This window comes from Lagopus muta, chromosome 33 (genome assembly GCF_023343835.1).
Source record: "Lagopus muta isolate bLagMut1 chromosome 33, bLagMut1 primary, whole genome shotgun sequence".
Taxonomy (NCBI): Eukaryota; Metazoa; Chordata; class Aves; order Galliformes; family Phasianidae; genus Lagopus; species Lagopus muta.
In genome coordinates, this window is record NC_064465.1 from 282,114 (window position 1) to 299,346 (window position 17,233).

The window sequence follows — 17,233 nt, forward strand, 5'->3', positions numbered from 1 at the left end:
GTCCCACCTCTGTGTGATGCCGGAGTCCCTGATCTCTGTTATCTGCCCGCTGCGCAGCATCTCCCACCCGGCCTGAGCGATCATCGCCCCGTTGTCCACGCAGAACCTGCGCCCATATTGACCCATAGTGACCCCATAGTGACCCCATTGATGCCATCGAGACCCCATTGATCCCATTGAGACCCCATTGAGACCCCAGTGACCCCATTGAGACCCCATTGACCCCATTGAGACCCTATGGAAACCCCACTGACCCCATTGAGACCCCATTGATCCCACTGAGACCCCATTGAGACCCCACTGACCCCATTGAGACCCCATTGACCCCATTGAAACCCCATTGACCCCATTGAGACCCCACTGACCCCATTGAAACCCCATTGACCCCATTGAGACCCCATTGACCCCATTGACCCCATTGACCCCATTGAAACCCCATTGACCCCATTGAGACCCCACTGACCCCATTGAAACCCCATTGACCCCATTGAGACCCCATTGACCCCATTGACCCCATTGACCCCATTGAAACCCCATTGACCCCATTGAGACCCCATTGACCCCATTGAGACCCCACTGACCCCATTGAAACCCCATTGACCCCATTGAGACCCCATTGACCCCACTGAGACCCCACTGACCCCATTCAGACCCAAGAAACCCCATTGAGACCCCACTGACCCCAATGAGACCCCATAGACCCCATTGAGACCCCATTAAGACCCCATTGACCCCATTGAGACCCCACTGACCCCATGGAAACCCCATTGACCCCATTGAGACCCCACTGACCACATTGAGACCCCATTGAGACCCCATTGACCCATTTGAGACCCCACTGACCCCACTGAGACATCACTGACCCCATTGAAACCCCATTGACCCCATTGAGACCCCATTGACCCCATTGAAACCCCACTGACCCCATTGACCCCATTGACCCCATTGAAACCCCATTGACCCCATTGAGACCCCATTGACCCCATTGAGACCCCGCTGACCCCATTGAGACCCTGTTGACCCCATTGAGACCCCACTGACCCCATTGAGACCCCATTGACCCCATTGACCCATTTGAGATCCCACTGACCCCACTGAGACCTCACTGACCCCATGGAAACCCCATTAACCCCATCGAGACCCCATTGAAACCCCATTGACCCCATTGAGACCCCATTGAGACCCCATTGACCCCATTAAGACCCCATTGATCCCATTGAGACCCCATTGAAACCCCACTGACCCCATTGAGACCCCATTGAAACCCCACTGACCCCATTGAGACCCCATTGACCCCATTGAGACCCCATTGAAACCCCACTGACCCCATTGAGACCCCATTGACCCCATTAAGACCCCATTGATCCCATTGAGACCCCATTGAAACCCCACTGACCCCATTGAGACCCCATTGAAACCCCACTGACCCCATTGAGACCCCACTGACCCCATTGAGACCCCATTGACCCCATTGAGACCCCATTGAAACCCCACTGACCCCACTTAGACCCCACTGACCCCATTGAGACCCCACTGACCCCATGCAGACCCCATTGACCCCACTGAGACCCCATTGATCCCATTGAGATCCCACTGACCCCATTGAGACCTCAATGATCCCATTGAGACCCCATTGATCCCATTGACCCCACTGACCCCATAACCCCCCCAACCCCATACACCCCACAACCCCCCTGACCCCATAACCCCCCCCCCTCCGACCCCATAACCCCACTGACCCCATTGACCCCACAACCCCCCTGGCCCCATAACCCCACTGACCCCATAGACCCCACTGACCCCACAACCCCCCTGACCCCATAACCCCCCCCGACCCCATAACCCTCCTGACCCCATAACCCCCCCTGACCCCATAACCCCCCCTGACCCCATAACCCCCCCCGACCCCACAACCCCCTCTGACCCCATTGACCCCACAACCCCACCTGACCCCATACACCCCATTGACACTATAGATTCCCCTGACCCCATAACCCCTCCCCACAACCCCCCCTGATCCCATACACCCCACTGACCCCATAGACCCCATTGACCCCATTGAACCCCCCGACCCCATAACCCCCCTGGCCCCATAACGCCATTGACCCCATAACCCCATTGACACTATAGATCCCCCTGACCCCATAACCCCCCCTGACCCCATAATCCCCCTTGACCCCATAACCCCATTGACCCCATAACCCCACTGATCCTATAGACCTCACTGACCCCACAACCCCATTGACCCCATAACCACATCGACCCCACTGACCCCATAATGCCACTGACCCCATAACCCCCCCTGACCCCACAACCCCATTGACCCCATAACCACATCGACCCCACTGACCCCATAACGCCACTGACCCCATAGACCCCACAACCCCCCCGATCCCATAACCCCACTGCCCCTACCGAGCCCCCTGGCCCCATAACCCCATTGACACTATAGATCCCACTGACCCCACAACCCCCCGACCCCATAACCCCCCCTGACCCCATAGACCCCATAACCCCTTCTGACCCCATAACCCCCCCTGACCCCATTGACCCTCCTGACCCCACAACTCCGCCCTGACCCCATAACCCCCCCTTACCCCATAAACCCCTGACCCCATAACCCCACTGCCCCCCCTGACCCCACAACCCCCCCTGACCCCATAACCCCCAATGACCCCACAACCCCCCCTGACCCCATAACCCCCCCGACCCCACAACCCCCCCTGACCCCACTGACCCCATAACCGCCCCGGCCCCACACCCCCCCCCAGCCCCACAACCTGTCGTCGCTGGCGCACAGCCGGGCCCCCCTGGCTCTGCACATCACCTCCAGCATCTCCTGCAGCCGCCCGTTACCTGCGGACCCCAAAAACCCCATAGGGCCCCACTGACCCCAATGAGACCCCCAAACACCCCATTGACCCCAATGTGACCCCATTGACCCCATAGAGCCCCATAAACCCCATAGAACCCATTGACCCCATTGACCCTATAAACCCCACTGACCCCATAGAACCCACTGACCCCATAAACCCCACTGACCCCAATGAGACCCCAATGAGACCCCAAACACCCCATAAACCCCACTGACCCCATAGACCCCACTGACCCCAATCAGACCCCAAACACCCCATAAACCCCAATGTGACCCCACTGACCCCATAAACCCCAAAAACCCCATAGAACCCATTGACCCCATTGAACCTATAAACCCCACTGACCCCAATGTGACCCCAAACACCCCATAGAGCCCACTGACCCTATAAACCCCATAGAGCCCATTGACCCCATAGAGCCCACTGACCCCATAAACCCCACTGACCCCATAGAACCCAATGTGACCCCATAAACCCCATAAACCCCATAGAGCCCACTGACCCCACTGACCCCAATGTCACCCCATAGAGCCCACTGACCCCATAGAACCCAAAGACCCCATAGAACCCACTGACCCCATAAACCCCATAGACCCCAATGTGACCCCATAAACCCCATAAACCCCACTGACCCCATAGAGCCCACTGACCCCATAGAACCCAAAGACCCCATAAACCCCACTGACCCCAAAGTGACCCCAAAGACCCCATAGACCCCACTGACCCCATAGAGCCCACTGACCCCATAAACCCCACTGACCCCAATGAGACCCCAATGAGACCCCAAACACCCCATTGACCCCAATGTGACCCCATTGACCCCATAGAGCTCACTGACCCCATAGAACCCCATTGACCCCATAGAACCCACTGACCCCATAAGGCCCCACTGACCCCAATGTCACCCCAAACACCCCATTGACCCCATAGACCCCAATGTGACCCCATAAACCCCACTGACCCCATAGACCCCACTGACCCCATAGAGCCCATTGACCCCATAGAACCCAAAGACCCCACAGAACCCACTGACCCCATAAACCCCACTGACCCCATAAACCCCACTGACCCCAATGCGACCCCAAAGACCCCATTGACCCCAATGTGACCCCATTGACCCCATAAACCCCAAAAACCCCATAGAACCCATTGACCCCATAAACCCCACTGACCCCATAGAGCCCACTGACCCCATAGAATCCAAAGACCCCACAGAACCCACTGACCCCATAAACCCCACTGACCCCATAAACCCCACTGACCCCATAGAACCCATTGATCCCATAGAACCCAAAGACCCCATAGAACCCACATAAACCCCACTGACCCCAATGTGACCCCATTGACCCCATAAACCCCAAAAACCCCATAGAACCCATTGACCCCATGAACCCCACTGACCCCAATGAGACCCCAAACACCCCATAACCCCAGAGACCCCAATGTGACCCCATAAACCCCATAAACCCCACTGACCCCATAGAGACCCCAAAAACCCCATAGGGCCCCACTGACCCCAATGAGACCCCAATGAGACCCCATTGACACCAATGTGACCCCATTGACCCCATAAACCCCAAAAACCCCATAGAACCCATTGATCCCATTGACCCTATAAACCCCACTGACCCCAAAGTGACCCCAAAGAGACCCCATTGACCCCATAGACCCCATTGACCCCATAAACCCCTAAAACCCCATAGAACCCACTTACCCCATTGACCCTATAAACCCCACTGACCCTAAAGTGACCCCAAAGACCCCATAGAACCCACTGACCCCAAAAACCCCACTGACCCCAATGAGACCCCATTGATACCAATGTGACCCCATTGACCCCATAAACCCCAAAAACCCCATAGAACCCATTGATCCCATTGACCCCAGAAACCCCCCAGACCCCAATGCGACCCCAAACACCCCATAAACCCCATTGACCGCACTGTGGCCCCACTGACCGACCCCATAGATCCTACTGACCCCATAGAGCCCATTGACCCCATAAACCCCAAAAACCCCATAGAAGCCATTGACCCCATTGACCCTATAAACCCCACTGACCCCAATGCGACCCCAAAGACCCCATTGACCCCATAATACCCACTGACCCCATAGAGCCCACCGACCCCATAAACCCCACTGACCCCATAGAGCCCCAATGTGACCCCATAAACCCCACTGACCCCAAAGCCCCCATTGCCCCCAATGGCCCCATTGACCCCAAAGCCCCATTGACCCCAAAGCCCCATTGACCCCAAAGCCCCCATTGACCCCATTGACCCCATTGCCCCCATTGACCCCAAAACCCCCATTGACCCCAAAGCTCCCAATGCCCCCATTGCCCCCATTGACCCCAATGGCCCCATAGACCCCAAAGCCCCCATTGACCCCATTGACCCCAAAGCCCCCATCAACCCCATTGACCCCATTGACCCCAAAGCCCCCATAGACCCCAATGCCCCCATTGACCCCAAAGCCCCCATTGACCCCAAAGCCCCCATCGACCCCAATGCCCCCATTGACCCCAAAGCCCCCATTGACCCCATTGACCCCAAAGCCCCCATCGACCCCATTGACCCCAAAGCCCCCATTGACCCCATCAACGCCATTGACCCCATAACTCCCCCCGACCCCAAATCCCCCATAGACCCCATTGACCCCAAAGCCCCCATAGACCCCAAAGCCCCCATTGACCCCAATGCCCCCATTGACCCCATTGACCCCAAAGCCCCTAAAGCCCCCATTGACCCCATTGACCCCAAAGCCCCTAAAGCCCCCATTGACCCCAAAGCCCCCATTGACCCCATAGACCTCAAAGCCCCCATTGACCCCATAGACCCCATTTCCCCCATTGACCCCAATGTCCCCATTGACCCCAAACCCTCATCGACCCCATAGACCCTATTCACCCTATTGACCCCAATGCCCCCATTGCCCCCAATGTCCCCATTGACCCCCATGTCCCCATTGACCCCAAAGCCTCCATAGACCCCATTGACCCCAAATCCCCCATCGACCCCATAGAACCCATTGACCCCAAAGCCCCCATTGACCCCAAAGCCCCCATTGACCCCATTGACCCCATTGACCCCAAAGCCCCCATTGACCCCAATGCCCCCATGGACCCCAACACCTCCATTGACCCCAATGCCCCCATTGACCCCAATGCCCCCATTGACTCCATTGACCCCATTGACCCCACAGACCCCAATGCCCCCATGGACCCCAACACCTCCATTGACCCCAATGCCCCCATCGACCCCAATGCCCCCATTGACCCCAAAGCCCCCATTGGCCCCATTGACCCCATTGACCCCAAAGCCCCCATAGACCCCAAAGCCCCCATCGACCCCAATGCCTCCATTGCCCCCATTGACCCCAATGCCCCCATTGACTCCATTGACCCCATGGACCCCAAAGCCCCCATTGGCCCCAATGCCCCCATTGACCCCATTTCCGCCATTGACCCCAAAGCCCCCATAGACCCCAAAGCCCCCATTGACCCCAATGCCCCCATTGCCCCCATAGACCCCAATGCCCCCATAACCCCCCCCGACCCCAAATCCCCCATAGACCCACATCCGACGCCTCCGACCAGCAGCAGCTCCGGGGAGCGGCAGAGCGCCATGGCGCGTTCCGTCACCTCCACCAACATGGCGAACGCCGTCTCCTGACCCCCAAAAAACCCCCCCAAAAAGGTCAAAGGTCACCCCGAAAATCCCACAGACAGACCCCGAATCCCCCAAAGAAAGAAAACCCCCCTCAAAAAGCCCAAATCCCATAAAAACGGCCGTAAAAAAACCCTACAACCCACCCCAAAAGCCACAACCCCAAAAGCGTCGTCCTCCCAAGCCTGGGAATGACCCCAAAATGGCCCCAAATGACCCCAAAATGACCTCAAATCCCCAAAATGACCCCAAAATGACCCCATAATGACCCCAAATGACCCCAAAATGACCCCAAATCCCAAAAATGACCCCAAAATGACCTCAAATGACCCCAAATGACCTCAAATGACCCCAAAATGACCCCATAATGACCCCAAAATGACCCCAAATCCCAAAAATTACCCCAAAATGACGCCAAATGACCCCAAAATGACCCCAAAATGACCCCATAATCCCCCCAAAATGACCCCAAATGACCCCAAAAATGACCCCAAATGACCCCAAATCCCCCCAAAATGACCCCAAATGACCCCAAAATGACCCCAAATGACCCCAAAATGGCCCCAAATGACCCCAAAATCCCCCAAAATGACCCAATATCCCATAAATGACCCCAAAATCCACACAGTTGACCCCAAAATCCCCCAAAATGACCCCCAAATGACCCCAAATGACCCCAAAATCCCATAAATGACCCCAAAATGACCCCATATGACCCCAAAATGACCCCAAATGACCCCAAAATGCCCATAAATGACCCAATATCCCAAAAATGACCCCAAAATGACCCCAAATGACCCCAAAATCCACAGGTGACCCCAAATAACCCCAAAATCCCCCAAAATGACCCCAAAATGACCCCAAAATGACCCAATATCCCAAAAGTGACCCCTAAATGACCCCAAATGACCCCAAATGACCCCAAAAATGACCCCAAATGACCCCAAAAATGACCCCAAAATGACCCCAAAATCCCCCAAAATGACCCCATATCCCAAAAATGACCCCAAAATCCCCATAAATGACCCCAAAATCCACACAGTTGATCCCAAAATCCCCCAAAATGACCCCAAAATGACCCAATATCCCAAAAGTGACCCCAAATCCCCACAACTGACCCTAAAACCCCCAAATGACCCCAAAAATCCCCATAAATGACCCCAAATGACCCTAAAACCCCTCAAAACAACTCTAAAATCCCCCAAATTGACCCCAAAACCCCAAAAATGACCCCAAAATCCCCCAAAATGACCCCAAATCCCCCCCAACTGACCCCAAAATCCCCATAAATGACCCCAAAATGACCCCAAATGACCCCAAAATGACCCCAAAATCCCCATAAATGACCCCAAAATGACCCCAAATGACCCCAAAATCCCCCAAAATGACCCAATATCCCAAAAATGACCCCAAAATCCCCATAAATGACCCCAAAATCCACACAGTTGACCCCAAAATCACCCAAAATGACCCCAAAATGACCCCAAATCCCATAAGGACCCCAAATTCCCAACAAATGACCCCAATATGACCCCAAAATGCCCCAAAACCCCTCAAAACAACTCTAAAATCCACCAAATTGACCCCAAAACCCCAAAAATGACCCCAAAATCCACCAAAATGACCCCAAAATCCCCATAAATGACAACAAAATGACCCCAAATGACCCCAAAATCCCCCAAAATGACCCAATATCCCATAAATGACCCCAAAATCCCCCAAAATGACCCCAAATCCCCCCCAACTGACCCCAAAATCCCCATAAATGACCCCAAAATGACCCCAAATGACCCCAAAATCCCCCAAAATGACCCAATATCCCAAAAATGACCCCAAATCCCCCCCAACTGACCCTAAAACCCCCAAAATGACCCCAAAATCCACACAGTTGTCCCCAAAATGACCCCAAAATGACCCTAAAACCCCCAAAATGACCCCAAAATCCACACAGTTGACCCCAAGTGACCCCAAATCCCCCCCAACTGACCCTAAAACCCCCAAAATGACCCCAAAATCCACACAGTTGACCCCAAGTGACCCCCAATCCCCCCAAACTGACCCCAAAACATGGAGTTGACCCCAAATGACCCCGAGGTGACCCCCAAGTGACCCCAAGTGACCCCAAGAAGCCCCTGCCCCCACCTGGACGGACAGACAGACGTCCTCAGCCGTGGCGGCACCCGAAGACAGCAGGGATGGGACCTGGGCCTGAGGGGTCACGGGGTCAACTGGGGTCAAGGGGTCACGTGGGGGCAATAGGGGTCACGGGGTCACATGAGGTCACATGGTGTCAGGTGGGGTCACAAGGTCACATGGGGTGTGGTGGGGTCAAGGGTCATGAGAGGTCACACGGGGTCAGGTGGGGTCACGGGGTCACATGGGGTCAATTGGAGTCACGGGGTCACGTGGGGTCAATTGGGGTCACGGGGTCACATGAGGTCACATGGTGTCAGGTGGGGTCACAAGGTCACATGGGGTGTGGTGGGGTCAAGGGTCATGAGAGGTCACACGAGGTCAGTTGGGGTCAAGGGGTTACGTGGGGTCAAGGGGTCACGTGGGGTCACGGGGTCAATTGGGGTCACGGGGTCAGGTGGGGTCAATTGGGGTCAATTGGGGTCAATTGGGGTCAGGGGGTCACAGGGTCAGGTGGGGTGATGTGGGGTCAGGTGGGGTCACGATGTTACATGGGGTGTAGTGGGGTCAAGGGTCATGAGGGGTCACACAGGGTCAGGTGGGGTCAAGGGGTCATGTGGGGTCAATTGGGGTCAGGGGGTCACAGGGTCAGGTGGGATGACGTGGGGTCAGGTGAGGTCACTTGGGGTCACAAGGTCACATGGGGTGTATTGGGGTAACGGGGTCACGTGGGGTCACGGGGTCAGGTGGGGTCAATTGGTGTCAATTGGGGCCACGGGGTCAGGTGGGGATCCTATGGGGTCATGCAGTTCTTATGGGGTCAGGGGGGATCCTATGGGGTCAGGGGGTCCCTATGGGGTCCCTATGGGATCCTATGGGGTCATGGAGTCCCTATGTGGTCCCTACGGGATCCTTATGGGGTCAGGGGGTCCCTATGGGATTCTATGGGGTCATGCAGTTCTTATGGGGTCCCTATGGGATCCTATGGGGTCAGGGGGTCCCTATAGGTTCCTATGGGATCGTGGAGGCACTATGGGATTCTATGGGGTCAGGGGGTCCCTATGGGATTCTATGGGGTCATGGAGTCCCTATGGGGTCCCTATGGGATCCTATGGGGTCAGGGGGGTCCCTATGGGGCCCTTTGGGGTCAGGGGGTCCCTATGGGATTCTATGGGGTCATGGAGTCCCTATGGGGTCCCTATAGGGTCATGGAGTCCCAATGGGATCCTATGGGGTCAGGGGGTCCCTATGCGATCCTATGGGGTCAGGGATTCCCTATGGGGTCCCTATGGGGTCAGGGAGTCCCTATGGGGTCCCTATGCGATCCTATGGGGTCAGGGAGTCCCTATGCGATCCTATGGGGTCAGGGAGTCCCTATGGGGTCCCTATGGGATCCTATGGGGTCAGGGAGTCCTTATGGGGTCCCTATGGGTTCCTATGGGGTCATGGGATCCCTATGGGATCCTATGGGCTCAGGGGATCCCTATGCGGGCCTTATAGGGTCAGGTGATCTCTATGGGGTCCCTATGGGGTCAGGGGGTCCCTATGAGTTCCTATGGGGTCACGGAGTCCCTATGGGTTCCTATGGGGTCAGGGAGTTCCTATGGGGTCCCTATGGGATCCTATGGGGTCAGGGAGTCCCTATGGGGTCCCTATGGGATCCTATGGGGTCAGGGAGTCCCTATGGGTTCCTATGGGGTCATGGAGTCCCTATGGGGTTCCTATGGGATCCTATGGGGTCATGGAGTCCTATGGGGTCCCTATGGGATCCTATGGGGTCATGGAGTCCCTATGGGGTCCGTATGGGATTCTATGGGGTCATGGAGTCCCTATGGGGTCCCTATGGGATCCTATGGGGTCATGGAGTCCCTATGGGGTCCGTATGGGATTCTATGGGGTCATGGAGTTCCTATGGGGTCCCTACGGGATCCTTATGGGGTCAGGGGGGTCCCTATGGGATCCTATGGGGTCATGGAGTCCCTATAGGTTCCTATGGGGTCAGGGAGTCCCTATGGGGTCCCTATGGGTCCCTATGGGGTCAGGGGGTCCCTATGGGTTCCTATGGGGTGAGGGAGTCCCTATGGGGTCCCTATGTGTCCCTATGGGGTCATGGGGTCCCTATGGGGTCCTATGGGATCAGGGAGTTCCTATGGGGTCCCTATGGGATCCTATGGTGTCAGGGGATCCTTATGGGGTCCTTTGGGGTCAGGGGGTCCGTATGGGATTCTATGGGGTCATGGAGTCCCTATGGGGTTCTATGGGGTCATGGAGTCCCCATGGGGTCCCTATGGGGTCATGGAGTCCCAATGGGATCCTATGGGGTCAGGGGGTCCCTATGCGGTCCCTATGGGGTCAGGGAGTCCATAAGGGTTCCTATGGGGTCAGGGAGTCCCTATGGGGTCCCTATGGGATCCTATGTAGTCAGGGAGTCCCTATGGGGTCCCTATGGGTTCCAAGGGGTCAGGGGCTCCCTATGGGATTCTATGGGGTCATGGAGTCCCTATGGGGTCCCTATAGGGTCATGGAGTCCCAATGGGATCCTATGGGGTCAGGGGGTCCCTATGGGATCCTATGGGGTCAGGGAGTTCCTATGGGATCCTATGAGGTCAGGGAGTCCCTGTGGGATCCTATGGGTTCATGGAGTCCCTATGGGGTCCCTATGGGATCCTATGGTGTCAGGGGATCCTTATGGGGCCCTTTGGGGTCAGGGGGTCCGTATGGGATTCTATGGGGTCATGGAGTCCCTATGGAGTCCCTATAGGGTCATGGAGTCCCAATGGGATCCTATGGGGTCAGGGGGTCTCTATGGGATCCTATGGGGTCAGGGAGTCCCTATGGGTTCCTATGGGGTCAGGAAGTTCCTATGGGGTCCCTATGGGATCCTATGGGGTCAGGGGGTCCCTATGGGGTCCCTATGGGGTCAGGGGGTCCCTCTGGGATCCTATGGGGTCAGGGGGTCCCTATGGGGTCATTATGGGGCCAGGGGGTCCCTGTGGCATCCTATGGGGTCAGGGGATCCCTATGGGGTTCTATGGAGTCATAGAAACCCTATGGGATCCTATGGGGTCAGGGAGTTCCTATAGGATTCTATGGGGTCTGGGGATCCCTGTGCGTTCCTATGGGGTCAGGGGATCCCTATGGGGTCACTGCAATCTCTATGGGATTCTATGGGGTCAGGGAGTCCCTATGGGTTCCCTATGGGGTCAGGGGCTCCCTATGGTGTCCCATGGGGGTCCCTATGGCATCCTATGGGGTCATGGGGTCCCTATGGGGTCCCTATGGGGTCAGGGAGTCTCTATGGGGTCACTGTGGTCTCTGTGGGTTCCTATGGGGTCATGGAGTCCCTATGGGTTCCTATGGGTTCATGGAGTCCCTATGGGGTCCCTATGGGATCCTATGGGGTCAGGGGGTCCCTATGGGGTGACTCTTAAAGGGCCAGCGCTCACCTCGACGTGTGACAGCAGGCCGGAGAAGGAGACGTCCATCCCCTTCACCACGTAGGGCAGCTCCAGCAGCCGCTTCCCCCTGCGGCGACACGGGACAACATGCGACAACATGTGACAACATACGACGAACACGCGTGACAGGATGGCAGAACATGCAATAAACACACAATAAACACGCAAGAAACACGCAGGAACGCATCAGAAACGGCTGCATGTCACAATATATACTATACATGTGATGACACGCGATGACACGCGTGACCACACACAAAGGGGCAAGGGAGAACACGTGAAAACACGTGGGAAAGTTGTGAGAACATGTGAGAGGGCGTCGGGGAACGCAATATATCGTGACATGTGACAACATGGCGCCGCACACGCGTGGCAACACGCAGCAACACGTGTGGCTGCATGGAGGAAGGGGCGGCAGAACACGTGAAAGCACATGAAAACATGTGAAAACACATGAAAACGTGTGAAAACATGTGAAAACATGTGAAAACACGTGAAAACATGTGAAAACACGCAAGCAAGATGCGGCAACATGCAAGAACACGCCATAAAACACGGGATCTTGTTACATGTGCTAACATAGGACAACATGCAGCCACACGCGTGACAACATATGGCAACATACATGATGTCATACAACAAGAGGCAGGAGCATGGCTAAAAACACGCAGCCAACATGTGAAAACACGCGATAACACATCAGAAACCAAAACATGTTTGCGACATGGGTGGCGACATATGATGACACGCGTGGTTGGATGCGACAGGAAGCGCAAGAACACATGAGAACATGTGAGCAACATGCAAGAACACGCAAGGACACGTCAGGAAACCCAATGTGTGACCAGATGTGGTGACACGCAACCCCACACGTGACAACATACATGACAACATGGGATAACATGCGACAGCACATGAAAAGGCGACGAGAGCACATGAAGACGCGTGTGGAAACACAGCAAACACGCAATGGTGTGTGAGGAGATGCCAGGAAGGACAACATGTGACCCCACACGCTACGACACGCGTGAGCACACGCTTGAACACGCATGACCCCGCATCGCCCCCAACCTTTTGGCCATCTGCTCCACGTTGTAACCGGGGCTGGGATCATTGGAGATCTGCAGACGACAACACGCGTGTGAGGGGGGGAGGCGACACGCTTACATGCGTGTTGTGGGGGGTTGGGGGGGTGTAACACGTGTGTAACACGCGTGTGCTGCCGTGACCTTGAGGAGCCGAGCCACGCGATCCAAGCAGTTCCCCACCGCCACGTCCAGCGTTTCGCCAAAGATCCGGTAACGGCGGCGAGAGAAAGCGATCACCTGTGGGGAACACGCGTGTGCTCGCATGTTAGAGGCGTGTGGATGCGTGTTAGAGGTGTGTGGACACATGGTAGAGGCGTGTGCTCATGTTAGAGGCGTGTGGTTGCATGTTATACACTTGTGGTCGCATGTTAGAGGCATGTGGATGCGTGTTAGAGATGTCTGCTTGCATGTTATAGGCATGCAGTTGCATGGTAGAGGCGTGTGCTCACATTAGAGGCGTGTGGTTGCATGTTAGAGGTGTGTGGACACACGGTAGAGGCGTATACTCATGTCAGAGGAGTGTGGTTGTGTGTTATAGCCGTGTGGTTGCATGCTAGAGGCGTGTGGTTGCATGTTAGAGGTGTGTGGTCGCGTGTTAGAGGCGTGTGGATGCGTGTTAGAGGTGTGTGGACACATGGTAGAGGCATGTGCTCATGTTATAGGCGTGTGGTTGCATGTTATGCACTTGTGGTTGAATGTTAGAGGTGTGTGCTCGCATGTTAAAGGCATGTAGTCGCATGGTAGAGGCGTGTGCTCACATTAGAGGCGTGTGGTTGCATGTTAGAGGTGTGTGGACACATGGCAGAGGCGTGTACTCATGTTAGAGGAGTGTGGTTGTGTGTTATAGCCGTGTGGTTGCATGTTATAGGTGTGTGGTCGCATGTTAGAGGTGTGTGGTTGCATGTTAGAGGTGTGTGGACACATGGTAGAGGCGTATACTCATGTTAGAGGCGTGTCGTTGTGTGTTATAGCCGTGTGGTTGCATGCTAGAGGCGTGTGGTTGCATGTTATAGGTGTGTTGTCGCATGTTAGAGGCGTGTGGTTGCATTTTATAGCCGGGTGGTTGCATGTTAGAGGCGTGTGGACACATGGTAGAGGCGTGTGCTCATGTTAGAAGCGTGTGGTTGCATGTTACAGGCGTGTGGCTACATGTTAGAGGCGTGTGGTTGTATGTTAGAGGCATGTGCTCGCATGTTATAGCCATCTAGGGGCAGGTTAGAGGCTATGGTTGCATGTTAGAGGCGTGTGCTCATGTTAGAGGCGTGTAGTTGCATGTTATACACTTGTGGTCGCATGTTAGAGGCATGTGGTCGCATTTATAGGTGTGTGGACACATGTTAGAGGCATGTGCTCATGTTAGAGGCGTGTAGTTGTATGTTATAGGCATCTGGTGGCATGTTATAAGCGTGTGGTGGCATGTTATAGGCACGTGGTTGCATGTGGTTGCGCATTATAAGTATGTCGTCACATGTTAGAGGCGTGTGCTCGCATGTTAGAGGCGTGTGGACACATGGTAGAGGCATGTGCTCATGTTATAGGCGTGTGGTTGCATGTTATACCCTTGTGGTCGCATGTTAGAGGCGTGTGGTTGCATGTTAGAGGCGTGTGGACACATGTTAGAGGTGTGTGGTTGTATGTTAGGGGCATGTGCTCGCATGTTATAGCCATCTAGGGGCAGGTTAGAGGCTATGGTTGCATGTTAGAGGCATGTGCTCATGTTAGAGGCGTGTGGTCGTATGTTATAGGCGTCTAGTGGCATGTTATAAGTGTGTGGTGGCATGTTATAGCTGTGTGGTCGCATGTTAGAGGCGTGTGGTTGCATGTTAGAGGTGTCTGCTTGCATGTTATAGCCATCTAGTGGCATGTTATAGGCATGTGGTCGCATGTTAGAGGCGTGGGGTTGCATGTTATACACTTGCAATCGCATGTTAAAGGCGTGTGGTTGCATTTATAGGTGTGTGGACACATGTTAGAGGCGTGTGCTCATGTTAGAGGCGTGTAGTTGTATGTTATAGGCATCTGGTGGCATGTTATAAGCGTGTGGTGGCATGTTATAGGCATGTGGTTGCATGTGGTTGCGCATTATAGGTATGTTGTCACATGTTAGAGGCGTGTGCTCGCATGTTAGAGGCGTGTGGACACATGGTAGACGCATGTGCCCATGTTATAGGCGTGTGGTTGCATGTTATACCCTTGTGGTCGCATGTTAGAGGCGTGTGGACACATGTTAGAGGCGTGTGGTTGTATGTTAGAGGCGTGTGCTCGCATGTTATAGCCATCTAGGGGCAGCTTAGAGGCTATGGTTGCACGTTAGAGGCGTGTGCTCATGTTAGAGGCGTGTGGTTGTATGTTATAGGCGTCTGGTGGCATGTTATAAGCGTGTGGTTGCATGTTAGAGGCGTGTGGATGCGTGTTAGAGGCGTGTGGTCACATATTAGAAGCATGTGCTCATGTTAGAGGCGTGTGGTTGCATGTTATAGGTGTCTGATTGCATGTTATAGGCGTGTGGTGGCATGTTATAGCTGTGTGGTCGCATGTTAGAGGCTATGGTTGCATGTTATAGGCATGTGCTTGCATGTTATACACTTGTGGTTGCATGTTAGAGGCATGTGGTCGCATTTATAGGTGTGTGGACACATGTTAGAGGCGTGTGCTCCCATGTTAGAGGCGTGTGGACACATGGTAGAGGCATGTGCTCATGTTATAGGCGTGTGGTTGCATGCTATACCCTCGTGGTCGCATGTTAGAGGCGTGTGGTTGCATGTTAGAGGCGTGTGCTCACATTAGAAGCATGAGGTTGCATGTTATAGGCGTGTGGTCGCATGTTAGAGGCATGTGGATGCATGTTAGAGGCTATGGTCACATGTTAGAGGCATGTGCTCACATTAGAAGTGCGAGGTTGCGTGTTATAGGCATGTGGTCACGTGCTATAGGCGTGTGGTCGCATGTTAGAGGCGTGTGGATGCGTGTTAGAGGCTATGGTTGCATGTTATAGGCGTGTGGTTGCATGTTATAGCCATCTAGTGGCATGTTAGAGGTGTGTGGTCGCATGTTAGAGGCGTGTGGATGCGTGTTAGAGGCTATGGTCACATGCTAGAGGCGTGTGGTTGCATGATAGACGCGTGTGCTTACATGTTACAGCCAGCCAGTGGCATGTTATACGCATGTGGTCGCGTGTTAGAGGCGTGTGGTTACATGTTATTGGCGTGTGGTTGCATGTTATACGTGTCCCCATCTCCCCATCTCTCCCCATTGCCTCCCATCTGCCCCATGCCCCCAAATCCCACCCACATCACCCCATATCCCCCCCCATCTCCCATCCCCCATCTCTCCCCATCGCCCCCCATCCCCCCAAATCCCCCCCATATCACCCCCCATCTCCCCCCATTGCCCCCCACCTCCCCCATCCCCCATCTCTCCCCATTGCCCCCCATATCACCCCATATCACCCCACATCCCCCCATCACCCCACATCCCCCCCATCTCCCATCTCCCCCCATCGCCCCACATCCCCATCTCCCCATCTCTCCCTATTGCCCCCCATATCACCCCATATCACCCCATCTCTCCCCATTGCCCCACATCTCCCCCCATCTCCCCATCTCTCCCTATTGCCCCCCAAATCCCCCCATATCACCCCACTTCTCCCCATCACCCCACATCCCCCCCATCTCCCATCTCCCCCCATTGCCCCCCATCCCCCCATGCCCCAAATCCCCCCCATATCAGCCCACATCCCCCCCCCACTTCCCCATCTCTCCCCATTGCCCCCCATTGCCCCCCATATCACCCCCCATCCCCCCTTCTCCCCCATCTCCCCATCTCCCCCCATTGCCCCCCATCTCCCTCAAACCCCCCAACCCCTCCCATATCACCCCACATTCCCCCCATCTCCCCATCTCTCCCCATTGCCCCCCATATCACCCCATATCACCCCACATGCCCCCCATCGCCCCAAATCCACCCCATATCACCCCCCATCTCCCCAGCTCTCCCCATTGCCCCCCATC

General features: G+C 55.1%; 2 protein-coding genes across 4 annotated transcripts in view; one reads left to right on the forward strand and one right to left on the reverse strand.

Annotated features, from left to right (window-relative positions):
- Nucleotides 1-17,233, forward strand: part of LOC125686208 (uncharacterized) — a 28,256-nt gene that overhangs the window by 4,272 nt on the left and 6,751 nt on the right. The gene's annotated exons all lie outside the window — the stretch shown is intronic.
- Nucleotides 1-17,233, reverse strand: part of LOC125686209 (O-sialoglycoprotein endopeptidase) — a 33,513-nt gene that overhangs the window by 3,969 nt on the left and 12,311 nt on the right. Inside the window, exons 4-10 of one of the 3 annotated variants that reach the window (XM_048929955.1) lie at nucleotides 13,365-13,460; nucleotides 13,207-13,256; nucleotides 12,124-12,202; nucleotides 8,687-8,752; nucleotides 6,456-6,546; nucleotides 2,781-2,856; nucleotides 8-106 (exon numbers count right to left, since the gene is read on the reverse strand). In XM_048929955.1, the coding sequence (XP_048785912.1) occupies nucleotides 8-106; nucleotides 2,781-2,856; nucleotides 6,456-6,546; nucleotides 8,687-8,752; nucleotides 12,124-12,202; nucleotides 13,207-13,256; nucleotides 13,365-13,460 (557 nt within the window). The remainder of the gene's footprint in view (nucleotides 1-7; nucleotides 107-2,780; nucleotides 2,857-6,455; nucleotides 6,547-8,686; nucleotides 8,753-12,123; nucleotides 12,203-13,206; nucleotides 13,257-13,364; nucleotides 13,461-17,233) is intronic. The other 2 variants (XM_048929956.1, XM_048929957.1) reach the window with 2 other exon arrangements.